At 36.5% G+C, this 26,544-nt stretch overlaps 1 protein-coding gene across 3 annotated transcripts in view; it reads right to left on the bottom strand.

Annotated features, from left to right (window-relative positions):
* Window positions 1–2,837: 2,837 nt before the first annotated feature.
* LOC131073605 (syntaxin-22) overlaps window positions 2,838–26,544 on the bottom strand; it is a 77,626-nt gene continuing 53,919 nt past the window's right edge. The window contains exons 3-7 of one of the 3 annotated variants that reach the window (XM_058010068.2): window positions 14,798–14,934; window positions 14,492–14,554; window positions 3,498–3,655; window positions 3,311–3,414; window positions 2,838–3,173 (exon numbers count right to left, since the gene is read on the bottom strand). In XM_058010068.2, the coding sequence (XP_057866051.2) occupies window positions 3,105–3,173; window positions 3,311–3,414; window positions 3,498–3,655; window positions 14,492–14,554; window positions 14,798–14,934 (531 nt within the window). In that variant the 3' untranslated portion in view covers window positions 2,838–3,104. Of the gene's footprint in view, window positions 3,174–3,310; window positions 3,415–3,497; window positions 3,656–14,491; window positions 14,567–14,797; window positions 14,935–26,544 lie in introns of all 3 variants that reach the window. The other 2 variants (XM_058010069.2, XM_058010067.2) reach the window with 2 other exon arrangements.

The following is a 26,544-nucleotide window of genomic DNA, read 5'->3' as shown; positions in this document are numbered from 1 at the left end:
GATTCACATGCACCTCAAAGTGGAGGCAAAATGTAATGTTAAAAATTCGCATATATATGCCATTTTCTAATTAGTTATGTGTTTGTTTTGATGAGAATACATTTATACATAAGCATTAACAAATGATATGCTTTTGTGCATGGTTGGGTCCATTTCCCTATTTTATCCACCTTCCCTTACACACCTTCTTATCACATCCATATGTTTGCAGATCTTTATGCATTCACCCCCATCCAGTATGTATCACACTCATGCAATTGATATCTACTAAGATCTAACCCTTTTCATGTTTCAGGAGTATTTCATGGTTAAGGCCATCCTTGAAATCATGGACACAAGGTATCCAAGTTCACTTTTTAAATTCAAAATTTGTTGATTCTCATCTTTGCCATTCCCACCTAACGCCAAGTAAACACTATTACATGATATATTGTCATGCCCTTTTAAAAGCATTCACATATTATTTGCATGTCAACTCTCTAATTGATGCACTAAAAAGAATCTAATTCTACGCATTCATAGGAGCATATGCATGATTGAAGATTGTTGTTTTGAAATTTTTACACAATTTCACATCTTGACCCTAGGAGAACATGTCCCTTGTAACATACTAGAAACTGTACAAAGCTATTTATGAATATTGTCAATCCACAAATATTAGAAGAAACTAAAAATTTCAAAGGAAATTGAGCAAAATTGAAGAAGAGAATCTTGCAAATCACACAAAATAAGTCCATATGTACACAACGAACCTATAAATGTAGCTCATTTGCTAGCCTTTGGACTTATCTCCACTTAGTATCAACATAATATTATGATTCAAAGGTGATTACCAATCAAATATTTATTATTCCTAATTATAAGGTATATCAAATTCAAATCCATATCATATTTGTGCACTAATTAGTTATAGAGCTATGTATCTTTATTTCTATTTCCATACACAATTTATCATAATATCAATATGTATTTCTCATAATTAATTGCGCTTAAGGAGAAGTGTTTTTCTTTTATTGTAGTTCATCTCCATAATAAACTAATCAACGCAATCAAATATCATTATTATGCAAATTAAAATTGAAAAAAGTTTAATTTAGATTAATTGTGTTTGTTATTATTCATGGTTACTAAACACCGTGAAAAATTAGATATGAAGCGTCTTTAGGATAAGGAATCCATCTATCTCTAAAAGTGATCTACTGTGTGAAAAATGAATAGAGAGTTTAATTAATCTTATAATAGATTAGTTATTAGATTATGCAAATTCTCTCTCCCCCCCGATTATCTCTTACAATGAATGCTTCCTCTTTATTTTATTATATCTAAATAACTGATCCTAAATAGTAGGTATGTTTATTTGTTTTGTTACACTTTGCCATTATTTTGTGTGACAATTTTATTTTCCACCATTATTTGTCATATAAATATATACCTTCCAATGATAGTTAAATTATATGTTTTTAGACTTATCCCATAAAACAAAGTTTTTTAGAGTTGCACTAAATTTTATAGTTAGTTGTTCACTATTGGTGGCCTGCATAACTCTTGGAATAGAGTCTTTGATACAATAAAAATTAAACAAGTGTACATTCGACCTCATTTTGAGGCACAGTGGAATGCACATGTTAAATTGCACGTGTAGCTGCTATTTAATTTTCTTTAGGAAAGAATACTATTTGAAATTTTGCTTAATATTAGTTACCTATAAAAAATTAGAGGAAAGCGTATCTGTCATGAATGTAAAATTGGTTGGTTGTTGTCTAGTGTATCGAAGGGAAGGGAAGGGAATGAGACACATTTGACATTTTGATGGGTTTAATTTACTCATTAACAATTTAAGAGTTGTTTGAATCCAAACACGTGTACACATATATATATATATGCATTCATGCATGTATGTGTACACATGACACATACATATACATACACACACACAAATATATATATGTTTGACATTTTAATGGGTTTAATGTATTCATTAATAATTTAAGAGTTGTTTGAATCCACTCATTCATGTATGTATGTACATGTACACAACACGTACATATACATACATACATATATGTATACATATACATCCGCATATACACGTGTGCACACATAGATGCACACATAATAAGATGTGTTTAGTAAAAATACCTCTGTATTCTCACATTTTTGCATTTTGCACTCAATTTTAACACACAGCGATATAACTATTATTAGGCATTTTGGTAATGGGAAAACATTAAAAGAAACAGAGGAATGGTATTTGCTATTTTTACATTCAAGAATCTTTGCAGTTTGACATTGCTTCGCACTATAACAATTTGCCATTGTTCGCTCTTCACTTCTTTGGCTATGATAGTTATTCACTTTATATCACTTCTCTAAGCAATGCATTTTTAGTCTCAAATATTGAACATGCACATCAATAGGCAACAGAAATGAGCAAATATAATAAACTATATCTGCACAATTTCAAGAAGAAAGTGATCTGATAGTTTACAATATCTCATGACATTAAAACAACATAATTCATGGGTAAAAAGCTTCTGGCTAAAACAACATAATTCATGGCACAATACTAGTGAATTTAGTAAGTCAAACAAGAGTGAGTTCAGCTCATCGGGAAAATATAAATATATATCCATATTTTGTTCACCGTGCATTATACAGACAAGACATATTCTCTTCCCATGAGAAACACAACGTTCTATGGTAAATTTTTTAATAAGTAATCTACAACATACAATCCAATGAGGAAGGAAATACCCATTCTCCGAAGTCATTGACAAAAGCATAAGAAAGCTTTTTTACATCAAGAAGCCGTGATCAAGAAATACATACACAAAGACTAAATCTTGAAATCTGATAAAATATAAAATTAATTAATGAAGATATCTACCCAAACCTTGAAAACTGATGCTAGTTATTTTGTGGCAGAGCATGAATAGATGTCTGTACACAAGCTTTGGAACCAACAAATCGAGTTTCTTTCTCGCAAAACATGAATAGAATGCCTGTAAAGATAAGATAGGAATCGAATTCCAGACTCTCAAGTTACTCTTAACAGTTTGCTATGCACAATGAAATACAATTTGCTTGAGCTAAGAGATATCCAGTTATACGAGAAGGATTATGACCACAACCACCACCACCACACCTAAAATTACAAGCGGCACCCAGCAACTCTGCATGGCCGCCATATGCAAATTGTGAATATAAAATTCTAAATTAGAAAGCAAAACCTTCAGAGTTAATATTTATTAACTCTATGGAAGAATTATTTTTAAAAAGAGGGAAATGCCTAAAAGTTTTGAGTACGAACCAGGCATTTTCTATTGGACTTCTGACTTTTAGATGCTTTAGCAAGGTGACTTTTGGCTTGTACAGTTGCAGCATGTGAGCTTTCGATATTAGCACCAATGTCATCTACAGAAAATTCAGTCAGCATGATAACCAAAATAGAAACCAGAAATGACCAAAAAATGGACCACAGCAACGAAGTCTCTTACCAATCGTCACGCCTTGTTCATTAACCAGAACGGCAAGATCCTTAAAAATTTCATTGACTTCTACAATTTGATCGTGAATCTCCTTGATTCCTTGATCTCTTTCTTCGATGATAGCCTCATTAAAGACCACTTCATTTTCTAATTGGAAAAATTCTTGCCTGCAAAGCAAATTGTTAGAGAAATGACTGAAGCATATAATCAGCAAACAACAGAGGAGGTTAATGCTTCAATACAAACAAAGCATATATATCATACTGTAGACTAGGAAATTGAGGATTCATCAAAGCAAATAACAATTAGGACAATCACAAAACCTAAAACTGCAATGAAAACAATCCTAATCTAATCAATGAAAACATGAAGACAAGATGTTCAAAATGAAATCAAAGCAAACCAAATGCAGATATCTCCTTCATGTGGCTCCATTGTTCTTCTTTCACCTTCCAATTTGATGTTGTTCTCACCTACAAAGTGCATTTGCAAGTGGAAAGCAAGTTGTTGATGAAATCTATAGCATAAGGTTACTCGAAAATGTGATTGATTGATTGACAAAGGAACTCATTTAATTTATAGACAAATTGGAGAGAGGACAAGATTAGCATGAAGAGATTTGAAAAGAAATTCAAATCAAGAATGGCAAAATTATGACAGTTTATGACAAATTATGACAAATTGCTATGCAAGATGTTATGACAATGATTTGAAATAGAAATAGAAATTAGGAGAAATTAGGAGAAATTAGAAAATTGAGGAAAAAGATAAAATAGAAATTAGATGAATTAATTAAATAGGTTTTCATCCATTAATTAATTCATGAAAGAGACTTAGGACTAAATAAATAAATTCATTTAACCCCCAAAGAAGGAGAAAAAGGATTAAATGAACAAATCATAAAACCCTAGAAATAAGAAGACAAAGAATTAGGTCAAGACAACAAGAAATTGATGTAGGTTCGATCATGAATCTGATTGACAAAGGACCAATGTTATAAATGATTGAGATTGGGTGACAAAAATCAATGACAAATTGACCAAGATTGACAAGGAGATCAAATTGAAAAGCGCCAATTGACATGATTAAAGAAGACAAGGATCGATGACGAATCGATCGCAAAATGACAAAATTGGCAAGGACAAGGATCGATGACGAATCAAATGCAAAATGACAAGATTGACAAGAGGACAAGGATCGATGACAAATCGATCGCAAAATGACAAAATTGACAAGAGGACAAAAACCCTAATTCTATCATTGATTAGGATTGACGATGTCCAAAATGATGATACATGTGCACACACGTTGATGCGACAGGATAAGATCGACCAAAATCATGACTGAAGATTGTTATCAACAAGACCAAATTCGAAAGCGAGAAAAGTGAGGAATGTAGAAGGACTTGATGCTCGCAAATGATAAAGACCAAGTGCGCAACATAGAAGAAATGTTAATGCAACGCAAAAACCCTAAAATAAGGCAATGTGCGAATGTTAAAGTATGACTCCGCAAGCGTTGACCATTTTTAGACGTCTACACATACATTAGAGGATTGCAGTTAGCTGTGTATGATGTTCTTTTTGGTTTGTCTTTCTATGTTAGAATACTTGTTATATTACATCATGAAACAATAAATTTACAAAATTAAGTAAAGAGAGAACAGTATAGCAGCCATAATGAAGACCCTTTTTATAGTAGGCAACGATAGTTAAAATAGCTTTACCCCAAACATCAAGTGTTTCCAAGTTTTCTATAAGCCTCTGTTACAGCTTAAATATGAACAGCTAAGCTTCAAAGAGGGCCAACATTTGAAAAAATATTAAATCAGGAAAAACCACCTTCGTTTTAAGGTATAGATTCTCTTCTGTGGGTTTATTCATATTAATCACATACGATGGAGAGAGAGAGAGAGAGAAAATAGGGTTCCTTTGCCACTCAATTGGCATCTATAATTGGTGTTTCATTGAGTTTCAGGGAGGGGAGGCGTGTTGACGTGTATTTTGTACACTATCAAACACAGAATAAAATACCCAAGGGTACCTTATCCTCTCTTGAGTAAAGCCTCAGAATGCTGAATATATCGCGAAAAGGATCAATCAGGGTGACTTCAAGGTTCTTCGTTGTAGGATCTCTACGTGTGGATAAGCTCTCTGTGGTATGATGTGATTTGCTGGAATCACAAGGGGACTTACACTTGATGACTGAACATCTGATTTGCTTTGAATATCGCTAGAACATAGGTTTTTACTAGCTTTGATTTGAAAAAAGGAAAAAACGATGAGGGTGAGGAAAGGATCTAATTCTGATACTAAGAATGTAGGAGCAATGAATGATCTTTGATGAAATTCTAACTAAGTCTTGTTTTGACATCACAGGACCATCTCCACAAGGTTAGTGCGATCTTCGAAGGAAAACTTTATGATGTTCAAATCATCACTACAGCCATGGACACCATCAGGCTGATGCATATCAATGAAGAAGCGACAATTGAAGTTAAGCTTAAGCTGAATGATTCCAGTTGACTACACAAGGCAAGTCTGCAATCAACAAACTGCTAGTAGTATGGATATACGAATTTCACCATCAATCAAGCACATTTCTTCCACTCATCTAATAACATGAAATCAAATATGAGAAGTATAGAGACCATGCAAATTGTCGAATCGACCCATAAATTTCACCATTTCTTCAATGAAGTTTTACAAGTCTTTTACAACAACATCTTGGCAACAATCTTTGCCTTCTCTCTCTACTCTACTCTAATTGCTATTTTATCAATTGGCTAATCACCTTCTAACTATTCACTCCCTACCTTCTAACTGCTTTTACAAAATGAAGAGCCGGGGCTTATATAGTGCCCTTAATACAATTTGATGGCTAAGATCAATTTGAGATCAATGGCCAAGATTCAATAATGAAAACCATAATTAGGGTTTGTTACAACCATTACATAACATTTAATGCTTGACCAATGATAAAATTACATCTTTAGGACACATGTCTTCTCTGGAAAAATCGACCAATGGATAGCTAGGGTAGGTACATCGAAGTTTGTGCCACCTTCCATGAGTTAGGTACATTGAATCTGGACATGCTGAGGTGGACCACACCAACTGGATAAGTGATGACTGGGATGCCACCTCATCTGACACTTGGTTGATGCCAATTTGATGTTGCTGAGAAGCTAGCTTTAATTAACTCTTCTGGAACTATCTGCTCCTTCTACGAACCCTTGCTCTAACTTCTCGTCTTTGATGTGCAAGATAATGATGTACCTCGCCTTGAAATGCTGGATTGGAAGAAGTCATTCCTGATGATACTTGACCGAAGAAGGTCGTCCTTGTCGATGCTAGACTGGAGGAGGTCGCCCTTATCCTTGCTTGATCGTCTTTGATGAGAACCTGCCGACTTGTAGATCCTCCGGGCTTTGGAGCCGCCATCTTGATACCTCCCCTTGAGTATTAAACTCTAAGAAATGATGCAAAAATAGATTTTGCTAGGCAAAATTTAAATCAAAATTCTCCCTTGGATGAATTGCGCCTCCTCTAGCTTCAAAAGAATAGACTCCACCCTCTTTGATCTTCAACACTTGGTAGAAATTCGCTCCACTCTAGCTAGATTTCGCTCCTCCAAATTGCACTTCAACCTCTGGATTTCGCCCCTCAAATAGCTCTCCAATTTCGCACTTAGGAAAGGATGAATGAATGATTAAACTTGAACAAAGCATCACCCATATATAGAGCGCTCACCTTGATTCCCTCCAAGGCCGACTTGCCAAAAGGGAAATGAAAATGAAATAAAATCCCCCTCAAAAGAAGGCCGACTTGCTTGTAAAAGCAAATAAATGTATTTGAGCGCTCACCTTCATTTAAAATTTGAAAATTAATTTTAATGCCTCCAAAGTGGATTTTTGATTATTTCAAGGCCTAAAAATTAATTTATTAAATTAAAATGCCTTTAATTTAATGCGAATTTGATTTAGCCCTTCCAAAGGCCTCAAAGTTAGCAACTTGGTGAATTTTAAGGAATATCAACGCTCAATAATGTAAAAATGAAGGATATCACCAATTTCACCCTGGACCTTCAATGAAGGTCGAGAGCGATTTTTCAATCTTGCTCTTAATCCTTCATCTTTTGGATTCCAAATTGCTTCCAAGACATAAAATATCATCTCTTATTCCTATCCACACAAGATCTGGTCTCAATTCCTCAAACAAAGGAGAGAAAACTGGAAAATCGCTATGGGCCCTCTCTGAGGGTCCGTAGCGATTTTTTGATTTTTGGCTTGATTCTTCATCATTTTTCATTGAAACTTCATTCGTCATTAAGCAACATCCTTCCTTTATCTACTCCATCCAAATTCGCTTTGTTGTTGCAAGGTAAAACAAGGATTTTCAATAATTTCGCTCTGGGCCCTCTCTGAGGGTCAGGAGCGATTTTTCGTTGTGGGCCCTCTCTGAGGGTCAGGAGCGATTTTTCATTTTCTGACCAAAATCATCAAGTTTCAAAGGTAAAATAATATTCATCATGTTGTTGGAGGTCTTTTCTCCTTGTCCTAACCTTGCCTTAGCACCATTTTGAAGAAAACATGCATTTTTTGAAAATCTCACTATGGACCTTCAGTGAGGGTCTGGAGCGACTTTTTGGTTTTAGGCAAATTCCTTTATCTTTTAATCTTCAAATCACCTCCAAGGCATAACACATCACGTTCTCCTCCTGTCCAAGCAAGATTTTATCTCAATTGTTCAAACAAAGGAGAGAAACCTGGAAAATCGCCATGGGCCCTCTCTGAGGGTCCGGAGCGATTTTTGTAATTGCCTTCAAAATTTTGATTCTCAACGATCTCTTTTCACTTCAAGGCCTTTCAAACATCGTTTCAAACCCATGCCTAACCTTAGCTTTCCTCAAACTTGGATGAAAAGTTCCCATATTAGGTTTCTCGCTGTGGGCCCTCTTTGAGGGTCCGGAGCGATTTTTCGCCGTGGGTCTTCAGTGAGGTTAGGAGCGATTTTTTCATTTTGGGTTGATTTTTTCTTGTGTTGATCCTCCAAATTATATTCAACGGATAGAATGTGCTTTCCTTCATCCCTTCCAATCATAAAATCACTTTGATCTTGTAAGAATAATGCATATTTGAAAATCTCGCTGTGGACCCTCTCTGAGGGTCAGGAGCGATTTTTGCTACCTGGACCAAAATGTTTCACTTTTCATCTAAAAATCACTTTGCCAAGGAAGATGTCATCTTGTTCTTTGCTATGAATAAAATTTCATGTTCAAGAAAGGTCCAAAAATGTGCACACAAAGAAAATTGCTCTGGACCCTCTCTGAGGATCAGGAGCGATCTTACCTTTCCTGGGCAAAACTCCTTCAATTTATCATCTTTGATCAAGTCTGGATACTTCATTATGCTCATTCTATCCCTCACCATGTCTTTGACATCTTAAGTCGACCAAATAAGGCTAGCAATGACCCTTATAAGATTTCTCGCTGTGGGCCCTCTCTGAGGGTCAGGAGCAATTTTTCTGCTTTCAACAAGGTCCTTCATCATTTCTAGCCAGAACTTCTTCAGGTGGGTGGAGAAAGTCATTCATTTCCCTTTCATGCTCAAGAGTTAGTCCTTTTCCATTGCAAAATGAAGGAAATCAAAATCTCGCTATGGGCCGTCTCTGAGGGTCAGGAGCAATTTTTCGCTGTGGGCCCTCTCTGAGGGTCAGGAGCGAAATTTGACCTTTTGAACTCTTTGTCAGGATAATTTTATGGAAAATAACATTTAAGTATAAGAAATATACTTTAAGTTATATTCCATATATACTTTCAGGATGTTTCAAGATGTTTGAGAGTGGTTTCAGACCTCCAGGAGTTATATTGCAAAATCTAGTTTTTGGAGGTTTTTCAGTTTCCAGACTTAGTCAAATTTCAAGATCAGGACTTTCAGACTTAGCCAAATTTCAGGATCGGGACATTCCAAACTTAGCCAAATTTCAAGACATTCCAGACTTCATCACTCACCAACTTGACCTAACTCAAGCAGAACCTGCTATCCAGGTGATCCCCTTGGCGACACTCAAAATGCAAAGGCGAACAGACAAACCCTAAAAAGCAAAAAGCAGGGGTCCCCATTTGCAATGGGGCGATGTGTGAAAACGTCACAACAAGGCGCAAGGATGAGGGGATGAGTTTTGGGGATGTAGGGCATTAGGTATTGAAATAATATATAAAATTAATATTAGAATTTTTAAGTTACAAATAAATCAGAAGTACCTTTAACATATAAACATAATAAATAAATAAAAAGCTAAAATTTTAAAAAGCACAATAACAATTCATTTATTCCATAATCCATTTCAGAGACTGAAAATCGCAGACATAATATGAAGCATGATTTATAATATACAAAGACATGAAATATGAAAATGGGTGACCTAGCACTAGAGTTATTTGATACATTAACCAAGGATCAACAATGGAGATGTCCCAAAAAATTCAAATCATTGGGATAAGAGATCTCTTGGGAAGTCCTACTGCTTCACATTAATGAACGTCACCTACATGCAATGAGTACCAAGTGGACAATTCATGCTCATGAAAGATGGGTTCCTCCAAGACCACTGCTCATGAAATACGAGTCATGTAAATTCTGTCTACACTAAGATGAAGGTCTTTGATAATAACAACCTCTATATAGATAAAAGGTAGAAAGCCTTTCTTAGTGATCATACAACAACAACAATTCACATAGGATGTCAAAACAGTTAGTGTATTGGACATCAGAGTAAAGTAAGGCTAAGCTAGGGGATAAATGGATGGCACTAAGGTAAAGAGTGGTTAAGCCAAGAGCTAAATGTAGGATAATATGATAATAAAGTAAATCATATGCAAACAAAGTTAAAAGATACAAATGACAAATCAGACCTTCATAAATGAAAGAATTAGGGTTAGAAATACTTGCCTAGGGTCTACTTACAGGAGCATTAACCTCCCCCATGGTTTAAGCACGTGTGGGAAAGCCATTGTAGGTGAAGTTGGGCCATATAGGAGAAACCGTAGTAGACCACAAATAGAAACTCTACACTTGGTATGGATCGGAGGCTAAACCATTTTCATGAATCTTCGAAGGTCATTTATGCCCACTTGTCTTAATTAGAGGTAGCATATTGGACTAAGACCCTCCTCTATTATCAAGAGAGGTTTCCCTTTATTTAAAACCAATGGAAAATTTACAAAAGGTGGAATATACAAGAATATGCACATACATACATTGTACAAAGATCAACTATTGGATGAATCATTCAATAACATGTACACTTAGAAATAACACTATGCAAAGAAATAACGACAGATTTTCCCCTTTAATACTGTTTTGTAGAATATCATACACCCACTCAGATTAATGCACAGAACCGAATGGAGGTACACTTGTTTCATCAACCACCATGCAATACAGCCATGTAGAAATAAGCCAAAGAATCTTCAATTTGAGCTGCATCCTACAAAGACGAGTAATCCTTGATCAAGTTAAAGGTTGTAGATAAATTCTTTGAACATTACTCTGTAGGCTGTCCATTGACTTTGAGATAAGCTACTTCGTCAAGCAGCTTTCTAAAGTGTGCATTGCCAAATTCTACAACCTACCCAAATCATGCACGAGATGTCTTGTATTAAATTTGTAGAACAGCATGTGATGAACTTCAAAATATTCAATTTGTGACTTATCCAAGTTTACTAAACCCCTAGGCACAATTGTATCAATCACCAATTGACCCTTGGGAGCACCAAATCTGATTTGCATTATATGATTCACCTTGGGTGATTCGTCGCTCAAATGTATTGCATCGGTGAAGTTTGAATTGAACTTAGTGAATTGCCTTCATTGCAACAGGTCTTGGAGACTTAATCAATTGAAGAGGTAATTGGCTGATTCACAATTTCTCAAATTAAACTTGTAGAAACTACTAAATCATCAAAATCAGCTACTGTACTTCGTTAAAGAAATTGACAAAATCAGAAAATGGTGCAGAAATTAAAGGATTTCACCAAAACTCAGATTTTTGATAGAAAACCCCCAAAGGTGAAGAATCAATATAATAGCAGCAATTGCAAATCTACCTAGATATTCTTGATCACCAGAAAACAAGTACAGAGAGTAGATACAACTGATAGCTACTCCAATGGCTCACTATCAAGCTCCAGATGATTTCTATAGCTGAGTCCCCTCCATGTCTAGATTGGGGATAAATTTTAAATCTTCTAAAATGGAATGAATGTTTCTCAAAATCAGAAAATAAGTGCAGAAATAAAATGATTTCTTCCACAAAACTCAGATTTCCAAAGGAAAATCCCCAAAGGTGAAAAGCCAATGTGGTAGCAGCAATTGCAAATCTACCTAGATGTTATCACCAAAAAACAAGTTTAGAGTCGACACAACTGATAGCTACTCCAATGGCTCACTATCAGGCTCCAGATGATTCCTATAGCTCAGTTTCCCCCATGTCTAGAATGGGGAGAAATTTTGAATCTTCTAAAATGGAATTTCTCAATATGGTGGATATTTGAGGCTTCTCTTAAGGATGTACATTTAGGGGTAACATGGGTGGTTGCGTAATGCCACTGACAATGAATGTTTCATTTGGTAGATGGAAGTGTGGTGTATGAGTGAACCCCTTGTGGAATTAAAAGCATGCCCCGATGTGAGGTGAGATGTTCTGGTAAAGATGTACAAAAATTTTATTAGCTTGGGGAACTAGTTAATGTTTCAATTGGGAAAGTAACAAGATTGGAACATCACAAGCCACTAAAGTGGTTGCGTAACACCACTGACAATGAATGTTTTGTTTGGTAGATGGAAGTGTGGTATATGTGTGACCCCTTGTGGAATTAGAAGCATGCCCTGATGTGAGGTGAGATGTTCTCGTAAAGATGCACAAAAATTTTGTTAGCTTGGGGAACTAGTTCATGTTTCATTTGGGAAAGTGACAAAATTGGAACATCACAGGCCACTACACCAAGTGACTAGGACAAAACATCACCTACCTTTTAGGTGGGCAATTTAAAAGGAACACTACTGGCCCTCTAGACACAAAATTTCATCAAGGATTTCAAAAAAGGTATTTTGCTGAAATCTGATGGAGGACCCATTTGAGGCCTTCCGTTGGTAGATTTGTTGATGAGCTAAATAGTAGCTTATCTTGGCCATCATCACTATCGTTGAAGGTAGTTGTGCCATTAATGAATGAGATTTGGACCATGCTATTTAATATTGTTAGTGAAGAACATCTAGGTGACAAGCTTGTTCATGGGAAAAAAAGCTTTGAATAGCACAAGATTGTTTTTTTGCATGAGTTCAGTTTGCCCAGTTTGCTAGACTATTGATTTGTACATAATGCCCAGTTTGCTAAAAGTATGTGGGAAAAGAAAGGTGAGTTTTTAAAAAAGTCTTGCTACCCCTTCTTCATTGCACTCAAATGCATTTGGTATGGATTCATATTATGCTTAGCTTCACGTGGTAGGGGTTTCCAATATTTAAAGTAGTCATGTCTAGATTCATATTATTGGCAACCCATCTTCAGTCTTAGCATATGACATGCTCCCGTACTCGAAAGTTGAAACTACTAGTCAAAATGATGCACCATGCAACACTAATAAAGCCATATATGATGCTTAGCTTTTTGTGGTAGGGATTTCCAATACTTAATGTAGTCATGTCCAGATTCATATTTGGATTATTTAGAATTCACAAAGTTTCCTAGGTTGTCTTTAGATGAGGTACTAGATTGGAATTCTTGGACAAACACGTTAACTAATTGTCCAAATTCTAGGATGGAATGAAGAGTAAGTTGATTATAACACAAGGCATCTCCAATTAGGGTTTTGGAAGAGTTTGGTTGTAGCATATTGATTTGTATTTAACTTCAATGTATACCTTTGTATGTGATTAAAGTAGCTTGTAATTGGTTAATTTCTTAATGGTTTTATAGTTGATTTGAGAAGAGTTAGTAGAAAAACATGTAGTTACATAAAAAATCTCTCTATCATGTTTTTTGTCAAATTGCTCAGAGTCTCTGTGCAAGTCTAATTCTGAGTTTGGAATCAGCCTGCCAAGTCTGTGTCAAGTCCAAGTCTGGTGACAACGATTGTAATTCAAATCTTATCCAGCATATATGTTGGAACTTCAGTAGCATAGCTACGAGACCATCAACATCCCCATCTAGTATTTTGTAAGAAAAACTTCACAGTTTATAGATCATGGCACAACACTCAAAACATCTGACATAATTATTTCATTGTAGTTTAAAATTCTCAGACTTGGCCATCAAAACCACCTGAAACCTAGCACAAAATAGCAGTAAGAAATAGGGGTAAAACATCTGAATGCTTAATTTAAAAAAAGTCAATGTCCATGTAAAGAGAGGGAACAATAAGTATAGCAATAATAAGCCTAACGACTTGACCAAAACTGCAACTGTGATGGCAATTGGATTAATCTTTTGAATAATACTAATCAATAAAGGGCAAACATACAAAACAATACTCAGCAATTTGAAGGAGAGAAGATGGCTAAGATAGGACAAGCATCCATCTAAATTTTGTATGACCTTCATATGAAAATCTCTCCAATAAAGAAGTCCCCATAGATATGATAGATGAACAGTAAATTTTGTAACCTATCAAAATGAGTGATGATGGATAATGAATCAGCATGGATTGGACTCTGTTCTTGTCAAATGAAAATTTCCATGGAGGTATAAAATAAATAGTACTTGCATGCCACATGTTGGTGCATATACCAATAAATATTAGACAAACCTATCAAAATAACTCAGTGGACAATGAATCAATATAGATTGGACTATCAAATGAAAATCTCCATGGAAGCAAGGCATAAAATGTAATCAAATAGCCATCTCTCTATCTCTCTCTCTCATATATATATGAAATTCCAAATTCATTATTATTTTTAAAATAGGAAGAAAGAGATGGGCTTCCATTACAAAATAAGTTACCTCCTCTGTTGTTGAAGGAGATTCTGCCGCTCCTGATCAACTTCTGCACTAAAATCATTCTCACTTAAAGTGTAACTGTAAATCAATTATCAGAAATGTCTTCTTAATAAGAAGAAATAAACAAATTGAAAAAAAAAACCACAAGCATGCTTAACATACCAATAGAAGGCATAATAAAAGCAGGTATTGTCACAACGAATGCTGCCTTTAAAACCAAACCTCATGCCAGAGTAATAGATTTCCAGATGCAGAAGTGAAGGTTTATAACACATCAAACATTTGAAGAAGCTAATGCTAAATCAATACCTAGATTCAGCAGGTTGGGGAACAACTGCTGGATAAGTTGTCTCACACTCGGCAGCAAGTTGTTGAGCTTTCTGAAAGTCTCTCAGTACAGCCTGGAAATCTTTAGCAAGTTTTGCATCTGCTATCTTTTTACTTGCCTGAAATAGTTATTTGAAGTTACAAGTTTAGCTCTCTAGAACATGTTTGTAAAGCTAAATTTCTAGCAAGAACCCATCTAATAAGGTCCTTGTCACAAATTCTTTCACAAGAGTTGGAACGATTTCCAAAATGAGGAACACAAAGCTATTCCAAAAGAAAAGGATTACTAATCAGTTAAAGATTAAGCTATGCTGGTTAGCAAAAGCAAACACAGTTGTTAAAAGTCTTAGCAGAAAAAATGAGTTGATGCTTCTGTCAATAATGGCAACCATTTTTAGAGCTTGATCTTTTAAATGGACAAACAGAACCGCCATGGGAAGTTTGAAGGACACTCAATGTCAAATGGATGGAGTGGGACCAGGATGGTGACTGCTACAAAGCTTGTAAGTTGTAAGAGATGTGGTTGGAAAGGCACCACAAGAGAATACCAAAACATCTTCATTGTCATTGCCATCATGTGAAGTCGTCTGAAAGGTATCCCCAGAGGCACTTCTGCTGGAACATTTGAAGAAGAATCCATGATTCCAGGTTCAACTCAAATGACAATCAACAATCCCAGGGACAGATGCAGGTAAATATTGCTGCCACATTTAGATAACAAGAGTACTGGAAATAGGGTTACTATTGTTGAGTTTTGATCAGATTATAATAGGCAGGTAATTTTAAATTTTAGTAACTTTCTATGACCGTGAATGCGATCCTATTTGCCAATGGATATATGAACTGTATATATGATAGTTTAAACAGATCCAATACAATCACCAAATCTGCAAAATAATATTTGGATTGACTGAATAATAGAAAGCATGGTCAATCTGAAGTGATTCCTATATTCGATTGCTGATCTACGGTATACAGAAGTATGCCTCTTATTGATCAATTACAGTCGTCTTGTTATGTATCAAACAATATGCAGTTCCTTCGATATGTTGTCGAACTGAAGTTATTCACTGTATGTTATCTGTTCCTTGCCTGTCGTATTCAGTCTGATTTGCTATGTATTTGAAGGTTGGCACGATATGTATACTTGTCTACAATCGTCTATCACCGATTGCAATATGCTCTATCTCTAATCTTATTGCCACAGTCTGCAATTTGGTCTGACACCAAATAGTTTTGCACGATATATTGTATGCTTGTCTATACTATCCGTTAACCATTCGTATGATCCCCATGTATATTATCTGAGTGTGATATCGATCTGCCTTTTGGTCTGCCCGTAGATCTATATTATCTAAAATCTTTTTATTATATCTATGTAACCCTCCAAGAGGAAGACGCATCATACATATATACCAAACCCCATGGCTTTCCAATGGATGTCGTGACTCTTCATAAGTCGGCTTCCAATAACACCATCGGTTATGAACCGATTCATAATAATTTAAACACAATCGGTTATATCTGAACCGATAATAATATGATTTGTTTATTAGCAAATCAGTTAACACATATACCGATTCAATATAGTTGATTGCACACTAACTAATTCGTAGATTGAATACGAAATTAATAAGAGCATTAAAAGTCAAATATACAAATGTCTAAGGCCGATAGGCCAATTAGACATTTGAGTTTGCTATGTTGGCAAGAAGGAATCCGACCATAGCTATATTATCATCAACACTCCCTCCCCTCTTAGCTAGGGAGGAATGCTTCTTATTCTCCACAAGTCACATCACCTCATCTTGATGACTAACACAATGACCACACTCATGTGCATGAAAGACGCTTATCACCTCATTGTGATAGCATATCACCTCACGTGATATCAACCATTATGGCATATCCATAGATATCACCTCACGTGATATCCACCATTATGGTTTATTCATAGATATCACCTCATGTGATATCAACCATTGTTGTGAGATCGTCACCTCACAATGATATTCACCATGGCTCATGCAGAGGGTAAACACACAAGTACAAGAAAATCATCACGGACTCTCTCACGTGATGTTGTCATGGCATCACACACATGATTTCCACCATGAACCATATCAGAGGGTGGAGATAAGGGCTTTCACCTTAGGTCTCTCTCAAAGATAAATGCATTAACAAGATTTTACACTTTACACATCTTATAAAGAGAAGAATACAATAGCATAAAAATATAAACAAATCAATGATGCTGAGACTCAATCTCAACTAGGGCTTAATTCTCCACCATACCAAGCTTACCTCGAAAGTACACAACTTTATTTTGGAGAGAGGTTTGGTGAGAGTGTCTGTCGTCTGCTCATCAATACTAATGTATCTTAACTGAATAGCATTCCTTTCCATCATGTCTCTAACATAGTGATACTTGATCTCCACATGCTTTGACCTATCATGAAATACAAGGTTGGAGTCTGCATCACTCTTCGTGTATTCCAAGCTTACCAAGTATCCATCTATCCAAGAATATCATGACCTAGGAGTCAGCATAAAGGCCTTCCAGCCTACATACATGGGACTACATACCATGAATCATAGTCCTCTGACTGATCACTAGAGAAACCATCTCGACATGGTCCACTCCCTCTGAACCAATATGACCAAGATTCTTGGATATCAATTGAAGTACATCTTCTTAGCTGCTCCCTCTGTCACGGAAGCATACCCTTCTCACATGGTCCCAATCATGGAAGATATCTTGTTCCAGAAGACTCTCATCATCTGGTATGATCTACATATGGCTGAAAGTGCTAGATCCAAGACCACCTTGGACCTATTGTCATAAGATCGAGCCCTAGACCACCCTGAGATTTAGAACAAAATCCCCTTGCAGTACGCTCCCTCTCACTGGGAGAGCCCTCTTGTCTCAACTTTGCTTTGTAACCCTAGATGCTATCATCACCTGCACAAATGCCTTGATAGTTTTCCCAAGTGGACTGTTGCACTTTTGCTGGTAAATATTTGTTTTATAAAAATGGAAATGCAAAATCTCTGAATCTCCACTAAAGTCCCCTTCATATTCCTCATGAATTTCAATCTCTTCATCACAAATAGAACTCCAAAACTCTATAGCCTAAAGAGCAACAAGCTGTGATTCTAAAGATGTCCTCTTTCAAATCAGAATCTCTTCAAGTGCTTTGATGAGTCAGGGAGTAAGGCTTGAGGAGGAGGGGTGCAAAGTCTATATTCTATAAAGACATCCATGACGAACTCCAATGACTTGAGCTGTCTTGATGTTTGATTCCTTGGGCCATGCAAGGACTTTGCCATCTATGAATGCAATTCGATGTCCTTTGTCTTCCAAGGCTGATATGGAGACAAGATTTCGCTTAATTTCCGGAACGAATAGCATCATTCAATTGCAAGGAAATGCTTGATTTTAAGTGAAGAGAGGAGGTCCCAACTCCTTTTACGGAGTAACTAGTGTCATCTCCAATGATCACTTCTTCATTTGAATTTCTCTCCACCAAATCATTTAGGTGTCCTCTAAATCTGGTAATATGGCGAGATGCACCACTATCAATTATCCAAGTATTGTGGTTGGTAGGCACATTGCTTGAAAGGGTTGAATAGAATATGAATCCATCTGAATCCTTTTTGTGGAAGAGTCTCACCAACATCCGCAACAGAAGCTTGAGGCATAGTCCTAGATGAACATTTCATTGCGTAGTGACCATATTTGTCACATCTAAAGCATTGGATTTGTGAAATATCCTTCCTTCTTTTGAATGTAGGAGCACCATTGGATTCCTTATCTCTCTTCCTTTCGAAATGTCCTTTCTTACCTTTTTATCTTTGAGGAGTGCAAGGCAAGAACATGAATATCTTCATTTGTGGAGCTTTGGCCAATGCCTCTTGTAACCAATCTTGACTCTTCTTGAATGCAGTCTATCTTCAATCAATCAAACTTAGGGAGTTTTGATCTTGCGCTTATCCCTTGAATAAATGACTCCCATGATGAAGGGAGACCATTAAGAAGCAACATGGTTAATTCTTTGCTATCGATAGTGTGTCCAATGGTAGAGAGTTGATCTCTCAATTCGGTAATCCTCATGAAGTAAGACATGATGGGTTCTCCTTTTGTCATCTTGATGTGGTTAAGTTGTTGTTTCAGTGCGAGAGCTCGACTCGTGTTGTCGATCTCATACATCTCCTCTAATGTCTTGAACATGTCACATGCATTCGTCAACTTGGAGATAATTGGCACAAGGTGATCTTTCACAGAATCAACCAACATTTTCATTGCTTTGTTGTTCTTTCTCTTCCATTGAAGCTTCTCATCCTCTTCTTTTGGTTCCGGTAATGCTTCCTTCACAACTTCGTCTAATTCATTTTCCCCCAAGGCAAGCATAACTCTAAACTTCCAATAGACTAAGTTTGATGCACCATTAAGTCTGTCTTCAACTCTAAGTCCGTTCACCATCTTGACTGTAATCGAACTTGAAGGCAATAATGGAGGATAACCCTACTTCTATGAATCTGATCTAATCTTTCATTAAGCCTACTCTGATACCATGTTGAGTTTTGATCAGATTATAATAGGCAGGTAATTTTAAATTTTATTAACTTTCTATGACCGTGAATGCAATCCGATTTGCCAATGGATATACGAACTGTATATATGATAGTTTAAACAGATCCAATACAATCACCAAATCTGCAATATAATATTTGGATTGACTGAATAATAGAAAGCATGGTCAATCTGAAGTGATTCCTATATTCGATCTGCTGATCTACTGTATACAGAAGTATGCCTCTTATTGATCAATTACAGTCGTCTTGTTATGTATCAAACAATATGCAGTTCCTTCGATATGTTGTCGAACTGAAGTTATTCACTGTATGTTATCCATTCCTTGTCTGTCGTATTCAGTCTGATTTGCTATGTATTCGAAGGTTGGCACGATATGTATACTTGTCTACAATCGTCTATCACCGATTGCAGTATCCCTTATCTCTAATCTTATTGCCACGGTCTGCAATTTGTCTCTCTGTACTTTCGATTTGGTCTGACACAAAATAGTTTTGCACGATATATTGTATGCTTGTCTATACTATCCATTAACCATTCGTATGATCCCGTGTATATTATCTGAGTGTGATATCGATCTGCCTTTTGGTCTGCCCGTAGATCTATATTATCTGAAATCAATATATTATATCTATGTAACCCTCCAAGAGGAAGATGCATCATACATGTATACCAAACCCGATGGCTTTCCAATGGAAGTCGTGACTCTTCATAAGTCAGCTTCCAATAACACAATCGGTTATGAACCGATTCATAATAATTTAAACACAATCGGTTATATCTGAACCTATAATAATAGGATTTGTTTATTAGCAAATCGGTTAACACATATACTGATTCAATATAGTTGATTACACACTAACTAATTCATAGATTGAATACAAAATTAATAAGAGCATTAATTAAGTCAAATTTACAAATGTCTAAGGCCAATAGGCCGTTTAGACATTTGGGTTTGCTATGTCAGCCAAAAGGAATCCAACCTTAGCCATATTATCGTCAACAACTATGGCATGTCCCCTTTCCACATGTAAGTCATAAGGAGACCCTTAGCCTATTATTTAATTTCCTATAGAAAAATAATCTAATAATTTAAGTAGTCCAAAAAGTAACTTTATGATCTATTCATAAAAAGGTAACTTATGTTTTATTATTAAAAAAAGTTCTTTATGAAAAGGGACAAAAAGTGTTGCTAGGAATGGGGTTTAAAAATAATTTTAATTAAAAAACCTTTCTAGACACTTCTCAGAAAAAAGTTTTGAAGGGAAAAGGATAAAAATAAAATAAAATTGTTTTTTCTTCAAAAAGCCTATATAAGGAGGAGTGAGCAGTGGAGAGGGTTACTAGTTCATATTATCAAGATTCATTTCTCTTGAAATTGAATAGTGTTCATCTTGTCTACCCTATGACGAAAAACCTTTAACAAAAAATGGAATCAAGAACAAAAACACTCATATTCATTTGGGTAAATTCCATTCAGGAATTACAAGTGAGCTGATGGTTTGAAATTATTCTCTACAGTGTTTTAATGAATTTTCATTGTTGTTATCAGTTTTGTGTTTCTTCTGGAACAATTTCTATAGATATTCAATGTCACATATCCCAAATATATATTTGGTTGACTGAACCAACCTTTTTTCCAATTATATTGAGTTGCATATGTTATACTTTATTATTTCTGTAACTAGTAACAACAAGCAGCTTTGTAAGGTACTGTCACACCACTTCGTACCTGTGTTGCAGCCTTTATGTTCCTCAAAAAGGACCTGTTGATGGGGGTGCTTTATGACCACACCAACACAGAATAAAGTTTCCAACGGACACAATATCCTCTTTTGAGCAAAATCCCGTGTATGCTAAGATTGCGAAAGATCATACGAGTGATTCCAAGGTTCCTACTGCAAACATGCGACTTTGTTATGGATATGAGCTTGTTTTTCTTGATGTATGCTGGTAATCCAAAGGGAACTTTAAGTAAAGTGAAACGATCTTTAAGGAGGCTCGAGCAAATTTGTATTCCAAGGAATTATGGCAAATGATTTAGCTATGATAAGTATTTTTGGAAATATTTTCTCGACATGCAGAAAGTAAATGAGTGAAGGGATTGAGAGGTTCTCATCTAAATCTAAAGAATTCAAAAGACAACAAAATGCTCAGGTGAAATCGACCACACTTTGTTTCGCCAACCTAGACAGCTACGCAAAGGAGGTACAATCTTCAAGGGTTGTGTTAAGAATTTTCATACCATCCATGAACACCAGCAAAGAACAATGCACATCGATGATCGAAGTAAAACATACACATAAAAGGCTCAATCCAACCTTACACTACAAGTAGAAATCATCTAATTGAGAAAGGTATGAGCAAATGATTTCACCATGAAACAATATTATCTATCTCATTCATCTAATTGCTTGAAAACAAATCTAACTACTTGAAAACAAATCTAACTACTTGAGAAAGGGAAACCACGCAAACTTTCAAAACAACACAAGTAATCACCAAACCAATGAGTTACTTCTTATTATCTTGATAGCTTATAGCAACTATTTCATACAAATTCTCCCTCTTACAAATGAAGGGGCAAACCCCTTTTATTTGCCCCAAAAATTGAAATGAACGGCCAAGATCAAACTGGAAATCAAAGGCCGAGATTCCTCCATGCAAACCCTAGTTAGGGTTTGACTAGAAATGAGCTATGTGGAGCCAAGTAGTGGGCCTACCAATAAATAAGGCATCACACCCATCATGTATTTAATAGCCTATCACTCCAAATGAGGTGCCCACTATGCATTAGATAGCCCACCACTCCAGTATGCACTTAATAGCTCATCACCCCAATCTCTCTCTCTTTGATGACAAATGCTATGAATCTAAGCATGACAACTTTGAGCTCACCTATAGAGACACCTGGTGTAGTTTCAAACTTATACTCTAAAATGGCTATGTTCTTTTCATATTGCTGAAATCCTCTCCCATCTTGATATTGCCTCCTAAGTTGTGCGCATTCCAGAGGTGAAGGAGGAATTTCCTCCATACTTAGAAAAATTTGACCATTTATAGATTCTTGAAGTTGGGCGCATATGAGAGGTGAAGGAAAATTTTGAATGCCTTAGTAAAATTCTTGAGTCTCCATATCTAAGGAATGCTTGGGCACACATCAAGCCTAGAGGAGGATTTTCTAAACACTTAGCCATTTTCGTCATTTCCAAGTCTTCATGCATACTTGGGCCCATTTTGGGCCTAGAGGAGGATTTTTACCATGGGATTTGCAACCTAGAGGAGGATTTTTGCCTTTGGATTTGCACCCAAGGAGTTATCCTTGGCGCACTTGAGGCCTAGAGGAGGATTTTTTAACAAAGGACAATTCCTCTTCTACATGTGGTTTGTGTTGGAATAATTTGCCATTGCGCCAAAAGCTCAAAATATCAATGCCCGATACAAACGCCAGATTTAACCCGGTCCATGGGAGGCGGTTAAGCTATGTCACGAATCCCCAAGGAGGTGCTGACCACCAAGTCAACAATCTCCCCCTCAGCACTGATTGAGCCTTCAGCACCCACTAAAGGGAGACTCAAACTTGTGACCCAAGGGTCTGATACCAATTGTTGGAATCGTTTGTCGTTGCACCAAAAACTTGAACTATCAACGCCCGATACAAACACCAGATTTAACCCGACCCACGAGAGGCGATTAAGCCATGTCACGAGTCCCCAAGGAAGTATCGACCACCAAGTCAATAGTTTGCACCCAGGGATATATTCCTAGCGCACTTGAGGGGTGGAGGTATCTTGATCAAAGGATGAATCTGTAATTTCCCCAATTTTCAAGTTCTCTAGCAAAGCTTTAGTAGCTGACATTCAGGGTTTACGTTAGCTTGTTCAAATAAGTAATTTGATGTTTCCGATGAGCTCACTTGGTTTAGTGGAGTTATACACCACTTTCTGAAGTGATTTCTGGCCTCTGGATTGGTCTCCAATAATCTTGGAGAAGCAATCTATTTTTAGTAAGTCGCCAGATTGGCTTCGTTTGTTATTATTTGTCATTAGGATCACTCTAGTGTGATCAAAACTCGATTCCGATGTGTTCTGACAGTTTTCGCAGATTTGGTGCATTAATGAGTTATTTTAATTATTTTACTAAGGTTGCTTAAATTTAATTAAAATATTTAATTCCAAGCTTAGTGTTATAGCTCGTTGGAACCGGGGCGAAAATTTTTAAATCTTGGGCGCATAAGACAGTGACCTTGAGTGTCAAAATATTATTATATTATTGAAAGGGTCATTTTCAGATGAAAAAGGGACTTTAAATTAATAAAGTGATTATAAAATTAAAGTACATTTATTTATAATGTCACTTTATTTTTAAAAGGTACATTTTATTCACTTAAGTGAGAAGTGATATTTTAAAAGCAAGTTATTTTTCCCACATTGGCAAGGCGGATGGGCAGCTTCCAAGATGAAGTTATAAAATGAATTGAAGAGCTCATTCTTGGGTATGCTTGGATGGAGATTAATGTTATGCTGCTGGATTTCCTGGAAATCTGATTATCGGGCTTGGAGGACAAAATCCCTCTTTGCTAGCATTCTCTTCATTGTTGGAAGACACAGTCAGGAGGATTAATGGTGTTTTCATCTCAGGAAACACATTGAGCTTATTGGATTTTATAATAGAGAAGGGCAGATTTGTGATTTCGCTACAATGCAGTGAATAGTGTTTTTGCTACAGTGCCATGAATAGTAAAATCGCTATAGTGCCATCAACATAGATGGACTACTCACCGAAAACTCGGCGACTAGCAAAAACTCGCCGAGTTTTTGGGCCAGGCGAGTAGATTTGAGTTCTACTCGCCCCAAAAACTCGCCGACGAGTTTTTGGCAAAAACTCGCCGACGAGTTTTTGGCAAAAACTCGGCGAGTCCGAGTTAAAAACTCGCCCGCCTGTTCCTCATACCCGAAAACGGCAGAAAGACAATGCATTTTGTGTTTTTTGATTGGGTTTTGGGCTGAGAAGGGGGAAGTTGACTTGGAGTGACTTGCAAGGTGATTTGGAGTGATTTTTGAGTGATTCCAAATGGATTTTAAGGGGATTTTCAAGAAAAATCAGATTCCCAAGTTAGTTTTTTTATTTTTTTTCTATGCTTTTTTAAAACAATTTGTTTATTTTTTGTTGCATTTAGATGGATTAGAAATGATTCCTAGGTAATCCAAATCCTTTCTAAGTTATTTGCACAAGATTTAACACTAGATTTGACAAGTTTTGTTGAATTTTTCACAATTTTTTTGAAGAATCTAGTTTTCAAAAAAAAAACCAAACCCTAATATTTTATTTTTTTTGAACTTTGAATGATGTCTAAATTTATTTAAACTAATGTAGATAGTTTGCTAAATTGTTTAACTAAAATGTTAAATTTTTTTTTCACTTTGTATGTGTAGGTTAAGTAAGCATTAATCATGGCAAGGGAGCAATGGCCACTAGATCCATGCCCATCTGGATATATAGGCACCCATCCTAGAGGTGCTAGAGATGGGGCAGGGAGGTATGCCTATGAAGGACCCAATCTTGGGTCAGTTATATGCATAAAGTGTGAGAAAATACTTCATGGAGGCATCAACCGCCTCAAATACCACCTTGCAGGAATAGACAGGCATGATGCTAGAGCATGCCCTGGGACCAATGAAGAAATAAAAAGACAAATGAATGCCCTACTTGCAGCTAGGGAAGAGAAGAAATTGCAAAGGGAGAGGGCAAAGCTAGCCATGAGATCAGCCATAGCTGAATCTCAAGCTGTTTCTGTTGACATTGAAGAGGAACAAGAAGCACTTGAGGGTATAGTGGGCTCTCAATGTGGCCCACGTATCCGCAAAACCCACCACCACCTCGCCCATCGCTTTTGCTTCCTCTAGTAGAGTACCTGGCACTGTTCCACTTCCATCATCACGATCGAGGTCCATAGGTGATTATTTTGTGCCCAGGAACACACCTGAACACAACCATCATTAGAGGCCACTAGATGGAATAAGGAGGTACATGAGAAAACCAACATTGCAGCAGCTGATTTTTGGTACTTCAGCAACATTCCATTCAATGTGGCGATCAATCCTTATTGGCTGAATTTGGTGACTGCTATGACAATTTCAGGAAAGGGGTACAAGGCCCCTTCTCGCAAGGATTTGAGTGGGAGGTTAGTAAATTACTACATAGTCTACTTGATTTCATTTTTAATTATTTTTTAGACTTCTTGTTTATTAAATCAAAATTGTGTACTAAAACCTAATTTCACTTTGCTCTTACAGGTTGCTCACAAATGCAGTTGCTAGGGCAAGAGAAGTGATGGAGGATCAAAAAATTAAATGGGCAAATTATGGCTGCACCATTCTTTCTGATAGATGGACAGATGGCAAGAACCGCACCATCATCAATTTTTTGGTTGCTTGCAAGGACAATGTAGTGTTCTTGAAATCTGTTGATGCCTCCAGCAAGGTGAAAAATGCAGAAACATTGGCTGGAATGTTGGAGCATGTCGTCATGGAGGTGGGGGTAGAGAATGTGGTGCAAATCATCACAGATAATGCAGCAGCATATGTGTCAGTAGGTAGAATCCTTTTAAATTATCACCTTTAGGCATTACCAATATTTTCATTTGTTGTGGCTTTGTTTTACTTGGTTGCATATTTCTTAAAAATAAATTCTTCTTTTGCAGGAAGAATCCTCCAAGAGAGGCACCCCACTCTTTTTTGGACACCTTGTGCAGCACATGTCCTTGACCTTCTTTTGGAGGACATAGGAAAACTTGAGTGGGTGACTCCAGTTGTGGAAGATGCAAGGAGGATCACCAAATATATTTACAATCACCCTTGGGTCCTAAATTTGATGAGACAGCACACCCAAGGGAAATATTTGGTGAGAGCTTGTGTCACAAGGTTTTCAACGATTTTCTTGACGTTGCAAAGCCTTCTTGCTGCATTGACTTCTTTGAAACAAATGTTTGTGAGTGGAGAATGGCTTAACTCACCTTATTCAAAGAAGGCTGAAGGAGAGGTTGTCGCATGCATAGTCTTCAACGGCCAATTTGCACAAAGGGTTGCAGAGATTGTGAAGGTTGTTACTTCAAAACTTTAATTTTTAAATTTTA

The sequence above is a fragment of the Cryptomeria japonica genome, chromosome 11 (genome assembly GCF_030272615.1).
Source record: "Cryptomeria japonica chromosome 11, Sugi_1.0, whole genome shotgun sequence".
Taxonomy (NCBI): Eukaryota; Viridiplantae; Streptophyta; class Pinopsida; order Cupressales; family Cupressaceae; genus Cryptomeria; species Cryptomeria japonica.
The sequence above is the reverse complement of the archived record's forward strand: the minus strand, read 5'-3'. Positions and strand labels throughout refer to the sequence as shown.